Genomic DNA, 23,382 nt, shown 5'->3' on the forward strand with positions numbered 1-23,382 from the left:
TATGAGGCAACACGGAAGGAGGAGAATTTACATAGTGATGCTAGTAAACCAGCTAATTTCCCTTTAAATCCACTTTATTCCACATTCTGATGCTCGGTTTGAACTCCAGCCATGTCTACATGCACAGATGCATTAAATTGCTGCAGTGTGATTGCGTGGACCTAATAAAGAGGCCAATGAGGGTAATTATTTAATTAAAGATCACCTGTCTTAATATGAAGGATTTATTGAGTAGATATATATGTTGGGGGGGCCGGGTGGTGGGATGCAGGTCTGTCACTTTGTGGCAAAAAGAATCTGGGTTCAAACCTGACAGTTGATCAGGGCCTTTATGTTTTATATCTTCTCCCCATGTTGTCCCCAAACCATCTGTCCTGTCTGCTGAGCTGATCAGACATCGACAGATGGAGCTGAAGACACTGCTGATGATCGACTACCTTCCAATAAAACTTTAAGGTAAAAAACATAGATTACTTATGACTCATGTTTAGGATAGAAACTAAATAAGTATCATTGTCAGTTATTATTATTATTTCTGAAGATTTTTTTCCCTTTAAGAATGTTTTTGTGGTTTTGTGTAATTAAAGGGAAATTGAATAGCAGATAAGTCTTTGTTAATTTGGGGTCTGTCAGCCTGGAAGATAATTACTGTTGGTTTTTGTACAGTTGTTCAAACAACTCTAGTCACTGTGTCTCTCGAGCACAATAATAAACAGCAGAATCTTCAGTTTTCAGGCTGTTCATCTGCAGAAACACCTGCTTCCTGCCGTTGTCTCTGGAGATGGTGAACCGGCCTTTGACTGAGTTAGAGTAATAAGTGCTGCCACCGTTCCAGCTGATGTAGGAAACCCATTCCAGACCTTTTCCAGCAGCTTGTCGGACCCAAGCATAAGCATGATGAGCATCAAACCCATATGTGCAGGTGAGTCTGTGGGATTCTCCGGGTCTTTTAACTGCTGGTTCAGACTGAGTCAGTTCTTGACCTTCAGTACCTACAGAAATGTACATAAGCTTGTTAGTTCATATACTCTCACATCTACATATTAAGATGTTTCCTGAACAAGAAGTTTAACTTTACCTGCTGTTGACAGGATTAAAAAAACAACCATCAAATGACGTCTGATCATTGTAAAAGTTGCTGTGTCCAGTCTTCACTGTCTGTGTCAGAGATTGAGTTTCTGTCCTTCACTTTACAACACATATGTAGACGTGGAAGAGATGAGATATTTGCATTGACTCCTCCTCTTTAAGAAGAACAAAATGTTGCAGATAAAAACCCAAATACACTCTTGGTTAACAACAAGGATCAGCTACTGTAATGGTTCTGTTGTGTCCCTGTGTTTGTGAGGATGTTGTGTATGTGTTTGTGTAGGTCTGGAGGTGACATAAAGTGGGTTTTTTATCTTTATCTTCTGATCTTTTGTACAGATGTAGTTTGTATGAATTGTATGACATTGTATGATGGCTCCCCCTCTAACTAGAAAGTGAACTAACTGCTACTTGGTTTATTATTGTTTATTATTCTGCATATGAATGACTGGAAAAAGAACAAAGCGTCATAATGTGTCATAATATCTGATTCAAAAAAAATAACCTAAGTCAGAATATATTGGATTAAGGATGCTGCTTTGTTTTTCTTGTGATTAAAGGACCATAAAAGAAATGACCAGTAATGACACATTATTTAATAAGAACAGTGAGAAACATCAAATCAGATATGGTTTGTCAGACTCTAAGATGCTGCACTGGACTTTTCTCATTTCCATTCAAACTACTGTAAAGAACTTTTTTTTATTGTTTGTTGAGGTTTCATCAACTGTAACTAAAACCAACATTCTGCCAAATAAAATAAGTATTTCTCAGAATATTGTTCAAATAAACTTTAAATACAAGTGATATTGAAGGAAAAGTTCACTTATTGTTTCAGTAGTGGGCAGAATTTAAGGAAGTAGTTTTTGTATGACTGTCCTATTACTGTCTCTCACTGTGTCTCTGGCACAGTAATAAACTGCTGTGTCTTCAGTCTTCAGACTGTTCATCTGTAGATAGAGTTTACTGCTGGAATCATCTCTGGAGATGGTGAATCTGCCCTGGACTGACTGCGGATAAGAGATAGAGGAACTGGATATGTGCACGAAGGCAACCCACTCCAGTCCTTTACCAGGAGTCTGTCTGACCCAGACCATCCAGTAGCTGCTGAATGTGAATCCAGAGGTTGTACAAGTCAGTTTGTGGGATTCTCCAGGTCTTTTAACCACTGGTTCAGATTCTGTCAGAGTCTGAGCATCAACACCTGTCAGGACAGTAAAGCAAACAGGTCAAATGCAGCAAACTTAAAATCTCAGAAAACATCAAATAAGAGACTAGTTCACCTGCCAAGTAGATCAACATTAAGAGCAGCAGTCCTGTCCTACAGTCCATCATGTTAAACTATGTGTCCACTGTTCTCTGTTGTCCTCTCTGCAGACAGATAAGTAGAGGAAGAAGACCTCTGAGTTTTGCATTAACTCCTCCTCACATAGAAGACAGTAAGAAACTGGATTTAACTTACAGAAAACTCAGAGTTAACAATGTATTTATATTTAGAAAGTTCTCTATAGGCAGGATAAAGATCCACCATCTGTGCATGTTTTACACCAAATGATGCCGTGTTGTTTGGCATAGTTTGGTGCAACAGAAGTAACTTGTGTATTATATGTGTTCTACCATTGTAATGACATCACCATATAATAAATAACAATCAGGGAGAGGAAACATTCCAACCCCGTCCTCTAGAAGAGCAGTTGGTGGTTTGTTGGTTATTTTTGCATTGTGGATGTAATGATCATGTAATGATCATGTAATGTATTTGAAATTTTACTTTTAACATTATTGTGTGACCACAATAAATACTTAGTCAAGATGTATTGTCCTGTGAGAAACTAACAGTCTGTGAACTTTAAATTAGGAGGTTTATTATCTTTATAGCAATGTTGGAAAAAAAAAACAAGGTGGAAGTCTTCCATGTTTGACTTTACACTGGTTTAACCAGTTTAAATGTTAAAGTTTAGTGTCTTATAGACTTAATGAGCTCCAACAGATTATTCTAGTTTTAAGACGTAAGTTTAATTTTAATCATGTCCCCTAACAAATTGTTTCCTTTACCAAAATATTAACAAACCTGGATTTTGTTCTGACACAATGACACAATTGTTATGCAACTAATTCAATTACGTTTCATTCCCAGAACACTTTTTGGTAAATGTGTTTCAGGAATGTTTCTGGTCTGAGGGCTCCTCCTCTGGCGGCTTCATGTAACAAGTGTGCAGACATTGAGGATTTCTTTGTGTTATTGTGTGTGTCTGTCACAGTAACACAAAGCTGCACATTCTGCACCTTTTGCTGTGGAAAGGGTCAAATTCTATTGTGAACTTGTTCTTTAGTGAATGTCTGTAGTTTGTAGTGTGAACAGAGGTAAACAGAATTAATATTTATCTGGGACCCATTAGATTTCTGTTTAGTGTTATTACATTTTGACTAAAAATGTGCTTGAAAATCACCTCTGCCTCATATGTAATATTTCATTTTTATAATACTAAACTGCAATACTGTGAGAATGTTCTAGCATGTTCTAATATTAACCTGCTCCTTTACTTTGCTGTCATCTAATAGCTCTGAAATGGAAAATACTGCCTTAAAATGTAAAGACATATTTAAAGCAGTTTGTGAACAGAAGATGAAAAAGAAGATGGACCTTCCACTGTGTCTTCTGTTCTGACTGGATCCAGTTGCAGCATGTCTGCAGAGGCTATAGTGTCCACCTATTAAAGAAATCTTCAGTTTCTTTTAGAGAATAACTTTCTTTTCCCAAGACAAGTTTCTAAGGAAAGCTGTTTTATTTTAGAATATTTTTCCAGTAAAGGTGACTGCTGCAGGATTGTGTACAGGATCTTCACCATGTGTCACTGTGGATGTCGAGCATAATAATAAATCATCAGGTTTTCTTCAGAATCTTCAGTTTCACACTGTTCATGGTTTGAACAATTTGTGAGATTCCCCAGGTTGTTAAACCTCTGTTTCAGATTGTAGCAGAGACTGACCATCAACACCTGTCAATAGATAATTACAAAGATTCATTTTCTTATTGTTTAAAAACATAAATGTAACTTATAAGATCAGTAAAATCACCTGTCCAGCAGAGAGTTAACAGCAGCAGCTCTGTCCTATAGTCCATCACGTTAAGCTGTGTCCACTGTTTAATATTGAGACTTTCAGGTCACAGGGAAGACATATGCACAATATATGTACTGTAACTGGAAACTGGTGTCTTATGAAATATGCATCATATCCACCAGACTTTCTCACAAGAGTCTGAGATTAGAGTCCAGTGTGAGATGACGTTTAGTCTTCCAGTCACATGAATTCTGTACTTCATTTAGTGCCTGGGAATGGCAGCTGCCATGTTCTGTTGCCTTTTTAACAGATGCCTTTCTCTTTATGCTCTTTACGGTGAGGAGATTTTGGTGGTTTTGGTGGTTATTTTTTAGGGATAAGATAAATTAAGATCAGTTATCAATTATCAATTTGATTATTAGTTAAAAAAGTTTTAAAAAAAATCTTAAATCATTAGTGCTCTGAGGGCTCCTGCTTTGATGGCTTCAGAGTTTGGGTGAGTTCACTGTTACATTTTATGTGTCCTACTGCCACCTGTAGGTTGTAGTTGGGAAAACAATGTTTTTTTAACCAGTGTGTGTCTCTGGCACAGTAATACACAGCAGAGTCCCCTGGCTGTAGGTTGGACAGTCTCAGATACACCATGCTGCTGCTGTCATCTCTACTGACTTCCATACGTCCTCTGACGCTGCTTGCATAAGTGTTTTTGCTGGCATCAGAGTAGCTGTCTCCAATCCATTCCAGTCCTTTGCCTGCTGGTTGTCTTACCCAGCTCATAACACAGCAGCTAAATGTGAAGCCAGATCCTCTGCAGGACAGACTCAGAGTCTCTCCAGGCTTTTTCACCACTGAACTGGGAGGAATGGACTCCATACTCTGACCTGTAACAACTGATGAAAAGATGGAAACCACAGGACAACATGAAATCATCATCTGGGAACATGTTCTCCCCTTTTTTTCTCTAATTAAAACTAAAGAATCAGCAGAACTCACAGGTCAGAGAGAGAGAAACCAGCAGAAGAGTGAGTGTGTTGATCATCCTGAGGCTGGAGATGTGACCTCTGATGCTCCACACACACACAGCAGTCAGCAGGACAGAAGGACACTGTACACACTGAACATTTGCATCAGGGTATGATGGAGGGGGGCTGGCAGGCGTATAGTTCAGGAAGTCTGTAATAATCTAATCACTTTGTATCATTTCTTCTTTATTCATTTTGCATGTAGCTACTTGTCTGCTGATGTTTGACATAAGAACATTTTACACCAATTTCTGTAAATCACTTTTATCTGTAAATGCTCACATAAACAATAAATAAACAATATAGGCTTCCCGATTTATTTATTTATGTTGTTTGTCCTTTCGGCTTATCACGACACCACAGGGGATCATTGTCATCATGTTGATTTGGCACAGTTTTTACACAGGATGCCCTTCATGACACAACCCTTCCCCATTTCTACCGGGCTTGGACCGGCACTGCACAGCTGGGGATGGAAATTGGCTTTGGGGGTTTCAATGTCTCGCCCAGAGACAGTTCGACATATAGCCGGGACCTGGGATGAAACCAGTGACCCTGTGGTCCGTGGACGACTGCCTTTACCAACTGAGCTACAGCCGCCTCACAGGCTTCCTGATTTAAAAAAAGAAAAAGAAAAAAGGCCTTTATGTTCAAGTATCTTGGTCACTTCTTTATTTATGAGGGTTTTGTTAGTTTATGAAAAAAAAACATTTATTTCAAAATATATATTTTTTTAAATCATTCATGGTCTGAGGGCTCCTCCTATGGTGGCTTCATGGTAAACTCACTGAGGGGTTTTTGTTCAGCTCTGCTGATGGTTTGTGTTACTGTGACTCTCTGGCACAGTAATACACACCAGAGTCTTCAGGCTGAACTTGTTCTTTAGTGAATCTTTGTAGAATGAAGCTGAAATATATCTCATCCCAATGCACTCCAGTCCTTTCCCTGCAGGTTGTCTGATCCAAGCTGTCCAGTGGCTGGTGACAGAATAAGAGACCTGACAGTTGATGGACAGATGTTGACCTGGCTGCACAGTCACAGAGTCTGGCTGTGTCAACTGTTCACACTTCACACCTGTGGAGACAATCATGTTGAACATTGAATCAGTGTAATAATGTCCTGTGATGATACTGTCAGTGTCTGTGTCTCAGGGAGACTCACAGGATCCAGCAGCCAGCAGCAGCAGCAGAGCTACAGAGAACATGGTTGCTATTGAAGGTGATCTGATGGGAGCTTCTCTTCTTCTGCTGCAACTGACAGCATGATATCAAGTCTTTATAGCAGACTGGGAGGAAGCTCACTTTGCATAGAGAAGGAGACTGACTGCTTATAAAACAAAGATGTGCTGATTTGTCAAATGTAATCACATCATCAATGGTGTCATAAACATTTATGTTGATACACAGAACTTATTGAGACTGATATATTAGTTTTTACATCACAAAACTTGTTACAAAGCAGATGAAATCATTAATTTACAGTTACACTCATGTAAACATGTAATTGTTGCCGTCTCCGTTATTTATTTAGCTGCAGTGGTGCAGATATGTTATCTTTAAATCATGATTTTGTTTTGTTAGAGGTTATATAATAATAATAATAATAATAAGAAGAAGAAGAAGAATAATAAGAAGAATAAGAAGAAGAAGAAGAAGAAGAAGAAGAAGAAGAAGAAGAAGAAGAAGAAGAAGAAGAAGAAGAAGAAGAAGAAGAAGAAGAAGAAGAAAGGTTGATTTTATTAATTCCATGGAAAATGTATAAACTACTCATTAATAATAGTATGTGGGCATCAAACATATAGAACTCTAACAGTGTTTGTTAGGTGAAGATTGTGAAACATGACAGAGCATCTTATTTGTAAGAGACTTTCACACAGGAGACCACACAAATACAATCACTCCAGTCCTTTTCCTGAAGCCTGTCTGAACCTGTGGGAGTCTGCAGGTGTTTCAAATGTTTGTTTTATAATTAATATTTGGCTGTAAATTAAGGAGAAAGTACGTTATGGGAAGCTGGGTGTATATTTGAAATCAGGGATGATCTGGTTTTGCTTTAAATTTTCAGTCATAATTATTCAGACTGATCAGCAAAATCCTGTATGTGGGAAAAACATTTGATGGATTCTGCTTTTACTTAAAACAGCACATGCTGAAATGTCCTTCAACCCAGAACTAAGACAGTCTTTTGAGTTAGTGTTGTCTCTCTATCATGAAGGAAAGGACTAATGTAGGTTTTTGTGCAGCTGCATAACCAACTTCACTCAGTGTGGTTCTCTGGCACAATAATAAACAGCAGAATCTTCAGTTGTCAGACTGTTCATCTGCAGATACAGCTGCTGTCTGCTGTTGTCTCTGGAGATGGTGAACCGGCCTTTCACTGACTGAGAGTAATATTGGTTACTGCCACCACTATCAGCACAAACCCACTCCAGTCCTTTTCCAGTAGCCTGTCTGACCCAGTGCATCCAATTGCTGCTGAATGTGAATCCAGAGCCTGTACAGGTCAGTTTGTGGGATTCTCCAGGTCTTTTAACCACTGGTTCAGATTCCGTCAGAGTCTGTCCATTAATGCCTGTCAAGACATGAAAGAATACAGTAAGTTGTTGTAAGATGCTGAATTTTTAAAAACAAGTTTGGTGGAGATTGTTCACCTGCGCAGCAGACAGTTAACAGCAGCAGTCCTGTCCTGTAGTCCATCGTGTTAAACTGTGTGTCCAATGCTCTCTGTCGTCCTCTCCTCAGATAAGTAGAGATGGAAGACATATGAGTTTTGCATTGACTCCTCCTCATGAGTTCAATGGGCTCGAAAACCATGAGTCTGCTTTTGTGTCAGTGTTGGTCACTGTGGAAGTTTGTAATGTAAAATAATTATCTGATGCAATTGTTTGCAAACCATAAAATAGACCAATAGGCTTCAGCACAGAAAGAGGGAAATTGAAGATTGTACCTGTCAGGACTGGAATCATTTTATTTTAAACCAAAGACTTAGTTGTGAAAAGTCAGCATGTGTGTCATCTCGAATGCTGCGATGTCACATACTGTGGAATGACCAGAGATGACTTCCTCATCAGGCAAAAGAGAAAGAGGAGAATTTATATTTTCCACGCTTGATAGTAAATTAAGTCATTAATTCACTATATTTGAATAAATGAAAATAAACAAACATGCACATACACATTCATCGCTTCTGCGAAACAATTTGTTTAATCTGCATATGGTTATATGGAGACTCTAACTAAAATCAATACACAGTTATTTTATTAAAGATGATGATGTGGTTCAAATCATCTGGTGCTGATCTTTTATCTCTCGAAGGAGTCGATCTTGGATCATTTGTATCAGATTTGAAACAATTACAGTATCATACACAGCATAGATGTGCTGCTTTAACCTGGACAGCATACAGTGCACCATGCTGACATCATCTGTCAAATACTTGAAAAACCACTCAGCAGGAAAATAGAAACAGATTCAACTGTTGTGATTTAATTTGACTGAATAAAAATGATGTTTAGGAAGACACAGTGTATAAAGTCTGTATAGGATGGTAGTTGTTGAAGCTTGGCCCCTGTTTTGGCTTGATAAGCAAATTTCTTGCTACAACAGTCAAATGACTGTACTCTGAATTAGAAATTTTAGTTGGATTTTATTCATGTCCCCCAACAAATAAAATACATTGTCCTTCCCAGAAAACTTTTTGGTAAATGTGTTAGAAGACATTTCTTTCCTTAAATCATTCGTGGTCTTAGGGCTCCTCCTCTGGAGGCTTCATGTAACAAGTGTTCACACACTGAGGGGTTTTTGTGTTACTGTGAGTCTCTGGCACAGTAAGACACAGCAGAGTGTTCAAGCTCTTTCTGTCCATTTAGAGTCACTGTGTTGCTGTAAGAGTCTAATTCAACACTGAACTTATTCTTTAATGAATCTTTGAAGAATGTGTCTCCTGTACGTGCTTATGCAATCCACTCCAGTTCTTTCTTTCTCACTTTGTCCTTTAGAGAAGGACACTGACTGGTTTTAAAACAAAGATGTGCTGATTTGTCAAATGTAATCACATCATCAATTGTGTCATAAACATTTATTTTGATACACAGAATTTATTGAGACTGATATATTAGTTTTTACATCACAAAACTTGTTACAAAGCAGATGAAATCATTCATTCACAGTTACACTCATGTAAACATGTAATTGTTGCCGTCTCTGCAGGTCTTATACTCACTGGTTTAGACTCAGTCAGTTGTCAACAGAAAATTATTTAATTAGCTGCTGTAGTGCAGATATGTTATGTTTAAATTGTGATTTTGGTTAGAGGTTATATAATAATAATAATAATGGCTGTAAATTAAGGAGAAAGTACGTTATGGGAAGCTGGGTGTATGTTTGAAATCAGCGATGATCTGGTTTTGCTTTAAATTTTCAGTCATAATTATTCAGACTGATCAGCTGAATCCTGTATGTGGGACAAACAATTGATGGATTCTGCTTTTACTTTAAACAGGACATGCTGAAATGTCCTTCAACCCAGAGCTAAGACAGTCTTTTGAGTTAGTGTTGTCTCTCTATCATGAAGGGAAGGACTAATGTAGGTTTTTGTGCAGCTGCTCAACCAACTTCAGTCACTGTGAGTCTCTGGCACAATAATAAACAGCAGAATCTTCAGTTGTCAGACTGTTCATCTGCAGATACAGCTGCTGTCTGCTGTTGTCTCTGGAGATGGTGAACCGGCCTTTGACTGACTGTGAGTAGTATGTGGTGGTGCTACTACCCCATTGATGCCACGCGATCCACTCCAGTCCTTTTCCAGGGGCCTGTCTGACCCAAGCCATGTTATAGTCACTGAATGTGAATCCAGAGCCTGTACAGGTCAGTTTGTGGGATTCTCCAGGTCTTTTAACCACTGGTTCAGATTCTGTCAGAGTCTGAGCATCAACACCTGTCAAACCAAAAAGAAAACAAATGCATGTGTTGTGTTAGGTTGGTAGCAAAAACAAGAATAAGTCCTATTAATATTAGTGGAAATCATCACCTGCCCAGCAGATGGTTAAAAGCAACAGTCCTGTCCTACAGTCCATCGTGTGTCCACTGTTGTCTGTCGTTCTCTCTGCAGACTAATAAGTAGACGTGAAAGACATCTGAGTTTTGCATTGACTCCTCCTTAGAGTGGAACATTGACACAGACCTGAATCTCAGCTGTGGTTCAATGAAACTGGCAAATACATTTTTCACTTTACAAACAATTCAAGAGGGATTTTTAAATGTTTTGGTATCATCTGTGCAAAACATGGACAAATACATTATCTAAATTATTGAACTCATCACTAACTACTCATCACTTATTATTAAGTTCAGTGTCTATACAGCAAAAAACAAGTAGTTGCAGATAAACAGACAAAAGCATGTAATTCTCCAGTGCACTAATACAAAATGCACAATTTATGTATAAAAAAGTATAATTGTGGCCTATACGATGAGGCCATGTATTCATTTGTCATTAAAGTATGAGTGGGATGTTTGGTTTTTTTAATTAAATATTAAAATGTGATTCATTACATTATTACTTTTTAACTGTTCCAAGAACTGACACTCTGTTTGAGTCAACTGGTTTCTAAAATCATTCATGGTCTGAGGCTCCTCCTCTGGTGGCTTCATGTAACAAGTGTTCACACACTGAGGGGTTTTTGTTCAGCTCTACTGATGGTTTATGTTACTGTGAGTCTCTGGCACAGTAATACACAGCAGAGTCTTCAGGCTGCACATTCTGTCCATTTAGAGTCACTGTCTTACTGGAAGAGACTATGGTAACACTGAACTTGTTCTTAAGTGAATCACTGTACACTAGGGTGCAACCAGCACATGAATATCCAATCCACTCCACAATTTTATAAAAATGTATTTTATCAAATTTTATTTTTTCAAATATCTTCATGATATTGATCAAATAAACATCTCTTACACATGAAATAACAGAACTCAGTGTTTCCTGTGATGTTAAATAGAGGAAGTAGTTTTTGTATGACTGTCCTATTACTGTCTCTCACTGTGTCTCTGGCACAGTAATAAACTGCTGTGTCCTCAGTCTTCAGACTGTTCATCTGTAAATAGACTTTACTGCTGGAGTCATCTCTGGAGATGGTGAATCTGCCCTGGACTGACTGGGAGTAAAAGATATGGGAACTGCCTGTGTGTATGAAAGCGATCCACTCCAGTCCTTTTCCAGGAGCCTGTCTGACCCAGACCATATGGTAGCTGCTGAATGTGAATTCAGAGCCTGTACAGGTCAGTTTGTGAGATTCTCCAGGTCTTTTAACCACTGGTTCAGATTCTGTCAGAGTCTGAGCATCAACACCTGTTAAGTGAATGAAAAAAACACCAAGTTTAACCGGCAGTTAAACAAACTATTAGTGTGTAATAATCTGATCTTTAACATTTTACCTGCCCAGCAGATACTTAAAAGAAGCAGAGCTGTCCTACAGTCCATCATGTTGAGTTGTGTGACACTGTCCTCTGTCGTCCTCTCTGCACACAGATAAGTAGAAGTGGAAAACATTTTGCATTGGCTCCTCCTCAAAGTGAGATTGTGTGTGTCTTTGTGTGTGTGTGCATGTGTGTGTGTGTGTGTGTGTGTGTGTAGGTGTGTGTGTGTGTGTGTGTGTGTGTGTGTGTGTAGATGTGTGTGTGTGTGTGTATGTGTGGATGTTCGTGGGCACTAATGTCATTTTGTTTTTAAAGTGAAATGCACCAGATAAACCTACTCATAATTTATCTAACTGAAATATTTCCCTTTAACACACCTTTGGGTTGATCGGCTTCCTAAAATTGCTCCTGGACCTCATAATCTTAATTCCAAAACATAAACAGAAGTCTTTGGAGGCATCTATGTAGCACAGATGACAACTGTTTCCATTCAGCTGCCTGAGATGAAAAGCATGTGATGTTTCGCACTAACTCCTTCACACAGAGTGGATTTACTGGAAATGGACTGAAGATACGTGAGGAATCTAGAGAATCAACTCTTTTGACATTTGTCTGACACTTTTTAGTTTAATTTGTATAAATGAACTGTGATTATTAATTTGGCAACCACAAATATCACTAATAGAAAATGTAATTCTCATAGACAACTAACAAATGAGGGGAAGTAGAATTAATATTAATAACAACACTTCAACCTGCTTCATTACTGCTGGTGGAGTAAAAGAAAAACCATGTTAAAAGGAAGAGTTTTCATCAAGTGTCTGGAGGTAAATATTTGGAGACTCAATTTTTCATATAAATATATTATTCTTTACTGTTGTTTTCTAAATGAAGTGACCTTAAATGTCCAGCTCAATCTGGAGTTTGAGTGTGAGTGTAGCTCAATGTGAGGCTTTAATTCTTATGTACAGAAGAAAAACCTTTACACTGTCTGACCTCCAGCGTGTAAAATGCTGCATTGTGTCACATTGTGACCTACCTACCTCACATATCAGTCTCTATACTTATACTTAATGACTTATAATTATTGTTCAATAATTTAAATAATGTATTTGTCCATGTTTTGCACAGATGATACCAAAACATTTAAAAATCCCTCTTGAATTGGATGTTTGATTGTTTGTAAAGTGAAAAATGTATTTGCCAGTTTCATTGAACCACAGATTCAGGTCTGTGTCAATGTTCCACTCTAAGGAGGAGTCAATGCAAAACTCAGATGTCTTTCACGTCTACTTATTAGTCTGCAAAGAGGACGACAGACAACAGTGGACACACGATGGACTGTAGGACAGGACTGTTGCTTTTAACCATCTGCTGGGCAGGTGATGATTTCCACTAATATTAATAGGACTTATTTTTGTTTTTGCTACCAACCTAACACAACTCATGCATCTGTTTTCTTTTTGGTTTGACAGGTGTTGATGCTCAGACTCTGACAGAATCTGAACCAGTGGTTAAAAGACCTGGAGAATCCCACAAACTGACCTGTACAGTCTCTGGATTCACATTCAGCAGCTACAGGATGGTTTGGGTCAGACAAGCCCCTGGAAAAGGACTGGAGTGGATCGCCTGGCATGAAAGTGGTAGTAGCACCACCACATACTACTCACAGTCAGTCAAAGGCCGGTTCACCATCTCCAGAGACAACAGCAGACAGCAGGTGTATCTGCAGATGAACAGTCTGACAACTGAAGATTCTGCTATTTATTTTTTGTGCTCGAGGCCACAGTGACTAAAACTGGCTGAGCAGCTGTACAATAACATGGTGCCAACATGGATGAGCCCAGAAGTCTTTATTCTTCAAAAAGATATTTTAAGAACAAATCATATAAGTCCACTTTTCTGGACTATAAACTATAAATGATCATTTATTAACTGTGAAATATGAAACTGTGTAATATTTATTAATCCTCAGGTTTTTTTTATGTAGCATATCAGCATTTATTCTAATTAGTTTGCAGGCCACATAAAATACATACTGAGCTCATTTTAACATTGGATATGATGAAGCTTTAAAGCTTCACCAACTGACTCAAAGAAAGTTTGAACTTGTGAAAGCAATTTAGCAGAGACACATAGCACATAATTCTCTAGTACACTGACGCAAAAAGCCCACAATTTATGTATAGAAACGTTTAATTGTGGCCTACACGTCGAGGCCCTGTATTCATTTGTCATTAAAGTATGAGTGGGATGTGTTTTTTTTTTTTTTTTTTATAAAATATTAAAATATGATTTATGACTCTAACTTTGTAAATGTTGCAAGTACTGACACTCTGTTTGAGTCAACTGGTCTGAACTCATTTGTGGTCTGAGGCTCCTCCTCTGGTGGCTTCATGTAACAAGTGTTCACACACTGAGGGGTTTTTGTTCAGCTCTACTGATGGTTTGTGTTACTGTGAGTCTCTGGCACAGTAATACACAGCAGAGTCTTTAGGCTGCAGATTCTGTCCATTTAGAGTCAGTGTCTTACTGGAAGAAACTATGGTAACACTGAACTTGTTCTTTAGTGAATCTTTGTAGAATGAACCTGAAATATATCTCATCCTAATCCACTCCAGTCCTTTCCCTGCAGATTGTCTGATCTAAGTTGTCCAGTAGCTGGTGACAGAATAAGAGACCTGACAGGTGATGGACAGACGTTGACCTGGCTGCACAGTCACAGAGACACTTCCACCTGTGGACACAAACATGTTGAACATTGACTCAGTGTAATAATGTGCTGTGATGATACTGTCAGTGTCTGTGTCTCAGTGAGACTCACAGGATCCAGCAGCCAGCAGCAGCAGCAGAGCTACAGAGAACATGGTTGCTATTGAAGGTGATCTGATGGGAGCTTCTCTTCTTCTCTTCTCTTCTCTTCTTCAGTTGTCAACAGAAAATTATTTAATTAGCTGCTGTATTGGAGACATGTTATGTTTAAATCGTGATTTTTATTTTTGTTAGAGGTTATAATAATAATAATAATAATAATAATAATAATAATAATAATAATAATAATAATAATAATAATAATAATAATAATAATAATAATAATAATAATAATAATAATAATAAGGTGGCTGTAGCTCAATAATAATAATAAAGGTTGGTTTTTATTAATCCTAGGGAAAATGCATAAATGTTTGAATTCCAGGATGTACTGGTTTCGCTCTAAATTTTAAGTCATGATTATTCTGACTGATCAGCTAAATCCTGTATGTGGGACAAACATTTGATGGATCCTGCTTTTGCTTAAAACAGCACATGCTGAAATGTCCTTCAACCCAGAACTAAGACAGTCTTTTGAGTTAGTGTTGTCTCTCTATCATGAAGGGAAGGACTAATGTAGGTTTTTGTACAGCTGCATAACCAACTTCAGTCACTGTGAATCTCGAGCACAATAATAAACAGCAGAATCTTCAGTTGTCAGACTGTTCATCTGCAGATACACCTGCTGTCTGCTGTTGTCTCTGGAGATGGTGAACCGGCCTTTCACTGTGTTAGAGTAGTATGTGGTGGTGCTACTACCACTATGATGCCAGGCGATCCACTCCAGTCCTTTACCAGGGGCCTGTCTGACCCAAGCCATGTGATAGCTGCTGAATGTGAATCCAGAGGCTGTACAGGTCAGTTTGTGGGATTCTCCAGGTCTTTTAACCACTGGTTCAGATTCTGTCAGAGTCTGAGCATCAACACCTGTCAAACCAAAAAGAAAACAGATGCATGAGTTGTGTTAGGTTGGTAGCAAAAACAAGAATAAGTCCTATTAATATTAGTGGAAATCATCACCTGCCCAGCAGATGGTTAAAAGCAACAGTCCTGTCCTACAGTCCATCGTGTGTCCACTGTTGTCTGTCGTCCTCTTTGCAGACTAATAAGTAGACGTGAAAGACATCTGAGTTTTGCATTGACTCCTCCTTAGAGTGGAACATTGACACAGACCTGAATCTCATCTGTGGTTCAATGAAACTGGCAAATACATTTTTCACTTTACAAACAATCAAACATCCAATTCAAGAGGGATTTTTAAATGTTTTGGTATCATCTGTGCAAAACATGGACAAATACATTATCAAAGTTATTGAACATTAAGTGTTAGTCATTAAGTATAAGTTTAGAGTCTATACATTCAGAAAAAAATATATAGTTGCAGACAAATACAAAAAAGCACTTAATTCTCCAGTACATTGATGCAGAAAGCCCATAATTTATGCTTATAAAAGTTTAATTGTGGCCCATACGACAAGGCCATGTATAATTTTGTCATTAGTATGAGTGGGATGTTTGTTTTTTTTTAAATAAAATATTTAAAATATGATTTATGACTTTAACTTTGTAAATGTTCTAAGTTCTGACACCAACAAGTCTTCACACACTGAGGGGTTTTTGTTCAGTTCTACTGATGGTTTGTGTTACTGTGACTCTCTGGCACAGTAATACACAGCAGAGTCTTCAGGCTGCACATTCTGTCCACTTAGAGTCACTGTGTTGCTGGTGGAGACTATTCATACTGAACTGGTTCTTTAGTGACTGTTTAGTGACACATGAATATCCAGTGTACTATTCTATGAACTTGTACTTGCTGTATGTTTGAATTGATATTTTCTGTGGATGAGTTGTATAAAAAATTGCAAGTGAGAGACAGACTAAAAAACTTTTGACTTTAAAGAAAAACCTAAACTTGCATCACAATATAGAGAGATGTTTTCTATTTAATGTGAAGCAGGTTTAGTTTTTTTTTTTATTATTTTTAATAAAAATGATAGTAGCCCAAGCATAAATACATTTTGGTTTTTGTCCTTCTAGTTGTATGAAATCACGTGTTACTTGTTTTTGGACAGGTCTGTTGATGGTTTGTGTCACTGTGGGGTACCTGCACGAGATAACACGCACACAGTAATAAACAGCTGTGTCCTCAGGCAGCAGGTTCTGTCCTGTTAATTTCACAGAACTAGTAGATGTGGATGTGTTGTAAAGAAACTTGTTCTTCAGAGCATCATTTTGGTAAAAGCTGCCTCCACCAAAATGATGAGAAATCCACTCCACTCTGTCTGATCCAACCTGTTCTATAGCTGTTATCAGTCAGAGAAAAGCCAGAGACCTGACAGGTGATGGAAGCTGAACTGATGGGAGCTCTTCTGTCCTCTCACTGACACACACACACTTCACTTCACCTCCTTATGAGGCAACACAGAAGGAGGAGAAGTTACATAGTGATGCTAGTAAATCAGCTAAATTCCCTTTAAATCCACTTTGTTCTACATTCTGATGCTCTGTTTGAACTCCAGCAGATATCTGATCATGTCTACATGCACAGATTCATTAAATTGCTACAATGTGATTGCGTGGACCTAATAAAGAGGCCAATGAGGGTAATTATTGCATCAAAGATCAGCTCTCTTAATATGAAGTATTTATTGAGTAGATATATATGTTGGGGGGGCCGGGTGGTGGGATGCAGGTCTGTCACTTTGTGGCAAAAAGAATCTGGGTTCAAACCTGACAGTTGATCAGGGCCTTTATGTTTTATGTCTTCTCCCCATGTTGTCCCCAAACCATCTGTACTGTCTGCTGAGCTGATCAGACATCGATAGATGGAGCTGAAGACACTGCTGATGATCGACTACCTTCCAATAAAACTTTAAGGTAAAAAACATAGATTATTTATGACTCATGTTTCGGATAAAAACTAAATAATTATCATTGTCAGTTATTATTATTATTTCTAAAGATTTTTTTCCCTTTAAGAATGTTTGTGTTGTTTTGTGTAATAAAAGGGAAATTGAATAGCAGATAAGTCTTTGTTAATTTGGGGTCTGTCAGCCTGAAAGATAATTACTGTCGGTTTTTGTACAGTTATTCAAACAACTTCAGTCACCGTGGGAACGAACACAGTAATAAACAGCAGAGTCTTCAGTTGTCAGACTGTTCATCTGCAGATACAGCTGCTGTCTGCTGTCGTCTCTGGAGATGGTGAACCGGCCTTGAACTGACTGTGAATAGTATTTGTTGGTGCCACTATCTCTTTCATGCCACGCGATCCACTCCAGTCCTTTTCCAGGAGCCTGTCTGACCCAGTGCATGAAAAAGCTGCTGATTGTGAATCCAGAGACTGTACAGGTCAGTTTGTGGGATTCTCCAGGTCTTTTAACCACTGGTTCAGATTCTGTCAGAGTCTGAGCATCAACACCTGTCAAACGAAAAACAAAACAAATGCATGTGTTGTGTTAGGTTGGTAGCAAAAACAAGAATAAGTCCTATTAATATTAGTGGAAATCATCACCTGCCCAGCAGATGGTTAAAAGCAACAGTCCTCTCCTATAGTCCATCGTGTGTCCACTGTTGTCTGTCGTCCTCTCTGCAGACTAATAAGTCTGAGTTTTGCATTGACTCCTCCTTAGAGTGGAACATTGACACAGACCTGAATCTGTGGTTCAATGAAACTGGCAAATACATTTTTCACTTTACAAACAATCAAACATCCAATTCAAGAGGGATTTTTAAATGTTTTGGTATCATCTGTGCAAAACATGGACAAATACATTATCTAAATTATTGAACATTAAGTATAAGTCATTAAGTTTAAGTTTAGAGTCTATACAGTTAGAAAAAAATATATAGGTACAGACAAATACAAAAAAGCACGTAATTCTCCAGTACAAAAAGCCCACAATTTATGTATAAAAACCTTTAATTGTGGCCTATACAACGAGGCCATGTATTCATTTGTCATTAAAGTATGAGTTGGATGTTTGTTTTTAAAAATAACATATTAAAATATGATTTATGACTTTAACTTTGTAAATGTTCCAAGTACTGACACTCTGTTTGAGTCAACAGGTCTAACTAATTCGTGGTCTGAGGCTCCTCCTCTGGTGGCTTCATGTAACAGGGTTCAGACACTGAGGGGTTTTTGTTACTTTGAGTCTCTGACACAGTAATAAACAGCTGTGTCCTCTGGCTGCAGATTCTGTCCTGTTAATTTCACAGAACTAGTAGAAGTGTATGTGTTGTAAAGAAACTCGTTCTTCAGAGCATCATGTTGGTAAAAGCTGCCTCCATCAAAACGATGAAAAATCCACTCCATTGTTTTTCCTTCACGCTGTCTGATCCAACCTGTTGCATAGCTGTCATCAGTCAGAGAATAACCAGAGACCTGACAGGTGATGGCTGCAGTCTGTCCAGGCTGCACAACCACTGAGTCTGGCTGGATGAGATCAATACCATTCACACCTGTGGAAACAGAAATCAACATTATCTCCATCATTCATGTGAATCTTCAGTGTTTCTAATGTGTTTATTAGTGAGAATCCACTGAAAGCTCCTCACAGGATCCAGCTGTCAGCAGCAGTATCAGAGCTGCAGAGAACATGGTTGATGGTGAAGCTGAACTGATGGGAGCTCTTCTGTCCTCTCACTGACACACACACACTTCACTTCACCTCCTTATGAGGCAACACAGAAGGAGGAGAATTTACATAGTGATGCTAGTAAATCAGCTAATTTCCCTTTAGATCCACTTTATTCCACATTCTGATGCTCTGTTTGAACTCCAGCAGATATCTTGACCATGTCTACATGCACAGATTCATTAAATTGCTGCAATGTGATTGCGTGGACCTAATAAAGAGGCCAATGAGGGTAATTATTGCATCAAAGATCAGCTCTCTTAATATTAAGTATTTATTGAGTAGATATATATGTTGGGAGGGCCGGGTGGTGGGATGCAGGTCTGTCACTTTGTGGCAAAAAGAATCTGGGTTCAAACCTGACAGTTGATCAGGGCCTTTATGTTTTATGTCTTCTCCCCATGTTGTCCCCAAACCATCTGTCCTGTCTGCTGAGCTGATCAGACATCGACAGATGGAGCTGAAGACACTGCTGATGATCGACTACCTTCCAATAAAACTTTAAGGAAAAAAACATAGATTATTTATGACTCATGTTTAGGATAGAAACTATTTAATTATCATTGTCAGTTATTTCAGATCTTTTCAGACAAGTGGTTTATTTTATTTCTAAAGATTTTATTCCCTTTAAGAATGTTTGTGTTGTTTTGTGTAATAAAAGGGAAATTGAATGGCAGATAAGTCTTTGTTAATTTGGGGTCTGTCAGCCTGGAAGATAATTACTGTCGGTTTTTGTACAGTTATTCAAACAACTTCAGTCACCGTGGGAACGAACACAGTAATAAACAGCCGAATCTTCAGTTTTCAGACTGTTCATCTGCAGAGACACCTGCTTCCTGTCGTTGTCTCTGGAGATGGTGAACCGGCCTTTCACTGAGTTACGATAGTAAGTGTTGACACTGTTAAAGCTGATGGTGGAAACCCATTCCAGACCTTTTCCAGCAGCTTGTCGGACCCAAGCATAATCATGATGAGCATCAAACTCATATGTGCAGGTGAGTCTGTGGGATTCTTCGGGTCTTTTAACTGCTGGTTCAGACTGAGTCAGTTCTTGACCTTCAGTACCTACAGAAATGTACATAAGCTTGTTAGTTCATATACTCTCACATCTACATATTAAGATGTTTCCTGAACAAGAAGTTTAACTTTACCTGCTGTTGACAGGATTAAAAAAACAACCATCAAATGACGTCTGATCATTGTAAAAGTTGCTGTGTCCAGTCTTCACTGTCTGTGTCAGAGATTGAGTTTCTGTCCTTCACTTTGCAACACATATGTAGACATGGAAGACATGAGATATTTGCATTGACTCCTCCTCTTTAAGAAGAACAAAATGTTGCAGATAAAAACCCAAATACACTCCAGGTTGACAACAACAGGATCAGCTACTGTAATGGTTCTGTTGTGTCCCTGTGTTTGTGAAAATGTTGTGTATGTGTTTGTGTAGGTCTGGAGGTGACATAAAGTGTGTTTTTTTTCTTCATCTTCTGATCTTTTGTACAGATGAATTTTGTATGAATTTTGCGTAATTTTCTTTCTTTTCTACTAATCCTCTGAGCTGGTCATTAATGGTCTGAGGGCTCATCCTCTGGTGGCACTGAGGGAAATTTATTCTGACTGAGGTTTTAAAATTGGTCATATTTTATGATTCATTATCAACAACAAACTAGAAAGTGAACTAACTGCTAATTGGTCTTATTCTGTATATGAATGACTGGAAAAAGAACCAAGATAAAAAATGTTTAACAATGATTTAAAAAATAACCTAAGTCTCAGAATATATTGGAATAAGGATGCTGCTTTGGTTTTATTTTAATTAAAGAAATGGGTTTCCGGTAATATGCTGAATAAATACACAGATAAACACAATCATTTTTAGAGCTACTGCCGTGTTGATTTATAGTTTGGGCTGTAAATAATTGTTAGACCAGTAATGAGATTTATTTAATAAGAACATTAAGAAACATCATTTACATATGGTTTATCAAACTCTAAGATGCTGCACTGAACTTTACTTATTTCCATTCAAACTATTGTAAAAAGCATTTTGTTTTATTATTTGTTGAGGTTTTATCAACTTTAACTAAATTCAACATTCTGCCAAATAAAATAACTGTTTCTCAGAATATTCTTCAAATAAACTTTAATCACAAGTGATGTTGAAGGAAAAGTTCACCTCAGTGGTGGTGGTGAGGATTAAAGGAAGTAGTTTTTGTATGACTGTCCTATTACTGTCTCTCACTGTGTCTCTGGCACAGTAATAAACTGCTGTGTCCCCAGTCTTCAGACTGTTCATCTGTAGATAGACTTTACTGCTGGAGTCATCTCTGGAGATGGTGAATCTGCCCTGGACTGACTGAGAGTAATAGAAAGAGGAACTGCCTGTTTGCACAAATGCGATCCACTCCAGTCCTTTACCAGGGGCCTGTCTGACCCAGTCCATAGCATAGCTGCTGAATGTGAATCCAGAGGTTGTACAGGTCAGTTTGTGGGATTCTCCAGGTCTTTTAACCACTGGTTCAGATTCTGTCAGAGTCTGAGCATCGACAGCTGTCAGGACAGTAAAGCAAACAGGTCAAATGCAGCAAACTTAAAATCTCAGAAAACATCAAATAAGAGACTAGTTCACCTGCCAAGTAGCTCAACATTAAGAGCAGCAGTCCTGTCCTACAGTCCATCATGTTAAACTGTGTGTCCACTGTTGTCTGTCGTCCTCTCTGCAGACAGATAAGTAGAGGAAGAAGACCTCTGAGTTTTGCATTGACTCCTCCTCACATAGAAGACAGTAAGAAACTGGATTTAACTTACAGAAAACTCAAAGTTAATAATGTATTTATATTTAGAAAGTTCTCTAAAGGCAGGATAAAGATCCACCATCTGTGCATGTTTTACACCAAATTATTGTGTATTTAATGTGTTCTACCATTGTGTGGCCACAATAAATACTTAGTCAAGAATTATTGTCCTGTGAGAAACTAACAGTCTGTGAACTTTAAATTATGAGGTTTATTATCCTTATAACAATATTGGGAAAAAAAGGTGGAAGTCTTCCATGTTTGACTGTACACTGGTTCAGCCAGTTTAAATGTTAAAGTTTAGCCTCTTTTAGACTTAATGAGCTCCAACAGATTATTCTAGATTTGAAATGTGAGTTTAATTTTAATCATGTCCCCTAACAAATTGTTTCCTTTACTAAAACATTAACAAACCTGGATTTTGTTCTGACACAATGACACAATTGTTATGCAACTAATTAAATGTGATTGTTTTTATGCTTAATGAGGTCAGAGAAAAGATGCAGCATCAGAGCAGAAATCACGCTTAAGGTTTTACATATTTAAATGACAGGGGCTGATTCAAAGCTCCAAGGAACCAATCTGTGCTATACTGTACATTTACATGTTTGAAAAGGCCAAACATTGCATTTGGAAGATAGATGGACTTATGCTGCTGATGGTGCTGCATTTAAACAACAGGGAGAAATAACGTTTAAAAAAGTACACAAGTACTGTTACTGTCATGCAGATTCTTACTTTTTTACAAAACGTTGAAGTAGATGAAACTCTTCACAGCTTAATACACACATATGTAATATGCACAAATACATCAATAAATAAAATCTATAACTGTCTGTTCATTGGTAAATGTAGTGTTAGGTAACAATTTTTAAAAAACACTTAATTGTTTTACGTTCTGCAAAATGTTTTTCCTTTGTGAATTTGTGTAATGCAGGGCAATATATGCATTTGTTAAAAAGGAAAACTACAAACTGTACGATTTTGTACAGCTGCTCAACCAACTTCAGTCACTGTGTCCATCGGGCACAATAATAAACAGCAGAATCTTCAGTTGTCAGACTGTTCATCTGCAGATACAGCTGGTTTCTGCTGTTTTCTCTGGAGATGGTGAACCGGCCTTTGACTGAGTTAGAGTAGTAAGTGCTGCCACCACCACCATTAATGTAAGCGATCCACTCCAGTCCTTTTCCAGGAGCCTGTCTGACCCAGCACATTTCATAGCTGCTGAATGTGAATCCAGAGACTGTACAGGTCAGTTTGTGGGATTCTCCAGGTCTTTTAACCACTGGTTCAGATTCTGTCAGAGTCTGAGCATCAACACCTGGTAAAAAAAAAAAAAGAAGTTAATTCCCATGTTGGGTTTTTAAACATTGTTTTAAAAAAATAAGATTAATAGAAGCATCACCTGCCCAGCAGATAGTTAACATCAGCAGTCCTGTCCTACAGTCCATCATGTTAAACTGTGTGTCCACTGTTCTCCGTCCTCCTCTCTGCAAAGTGATAAGTAGTGGTGGAAAACTCTCTTTGCATTTTGCGGTTTTTG

The 23,382-nt window shown here is 38.1% G+C and overlaps 1 long non-coding RNA gene and 1 gene segment (V, D, J or C); one reads left to right on the plus strand and one right to left on the minus strand.

Moving 5' to 3' along the window:
* Nucleotides 1-12,926: 12,926 nt before the first annotated feature.
* On the plus strand, nt 12,927-13,382 carry LOC137100115 (Ig heavy chain V region 914-like). The segment is given in 2 exon segments: nt 12,927-12,933; nt 13,066-13,382. Coding segments are annotated over 2 exon segments (324 nt in total).
* Nucleotides 13,383-21,289: 7,907 nt separating this feature from the next.
* LOC137100597 (uncharacterized) lies at nt 21,290-21,878 on the minus strand. Its single transcript, XR_010910936.1, has 2 exons — nt 21,671-21,878; nt 21,290-21,591 (listed from the first exon to the last, which is right to left on the minus strand). It is a non-coding gene; the product is annotated as an uncharacterized lncRNA (long non-coding RNA).
* Between the last annotated feature and the right edge of the window lie 1,504 nt (nt 21,879-23,382).

Source organism: Channa argus, chromosome 15, assembly GCF_033026475.1.
Source record: "Channa argus isolate prfri chromosome 15, Channa argus male v1.0, whole genome shotgun sequence".
NCBI lineage: Eukaryota > Metazoa > Chordata > Actinopteri > Anabantiformes > Channidae > Channa > Channa argus.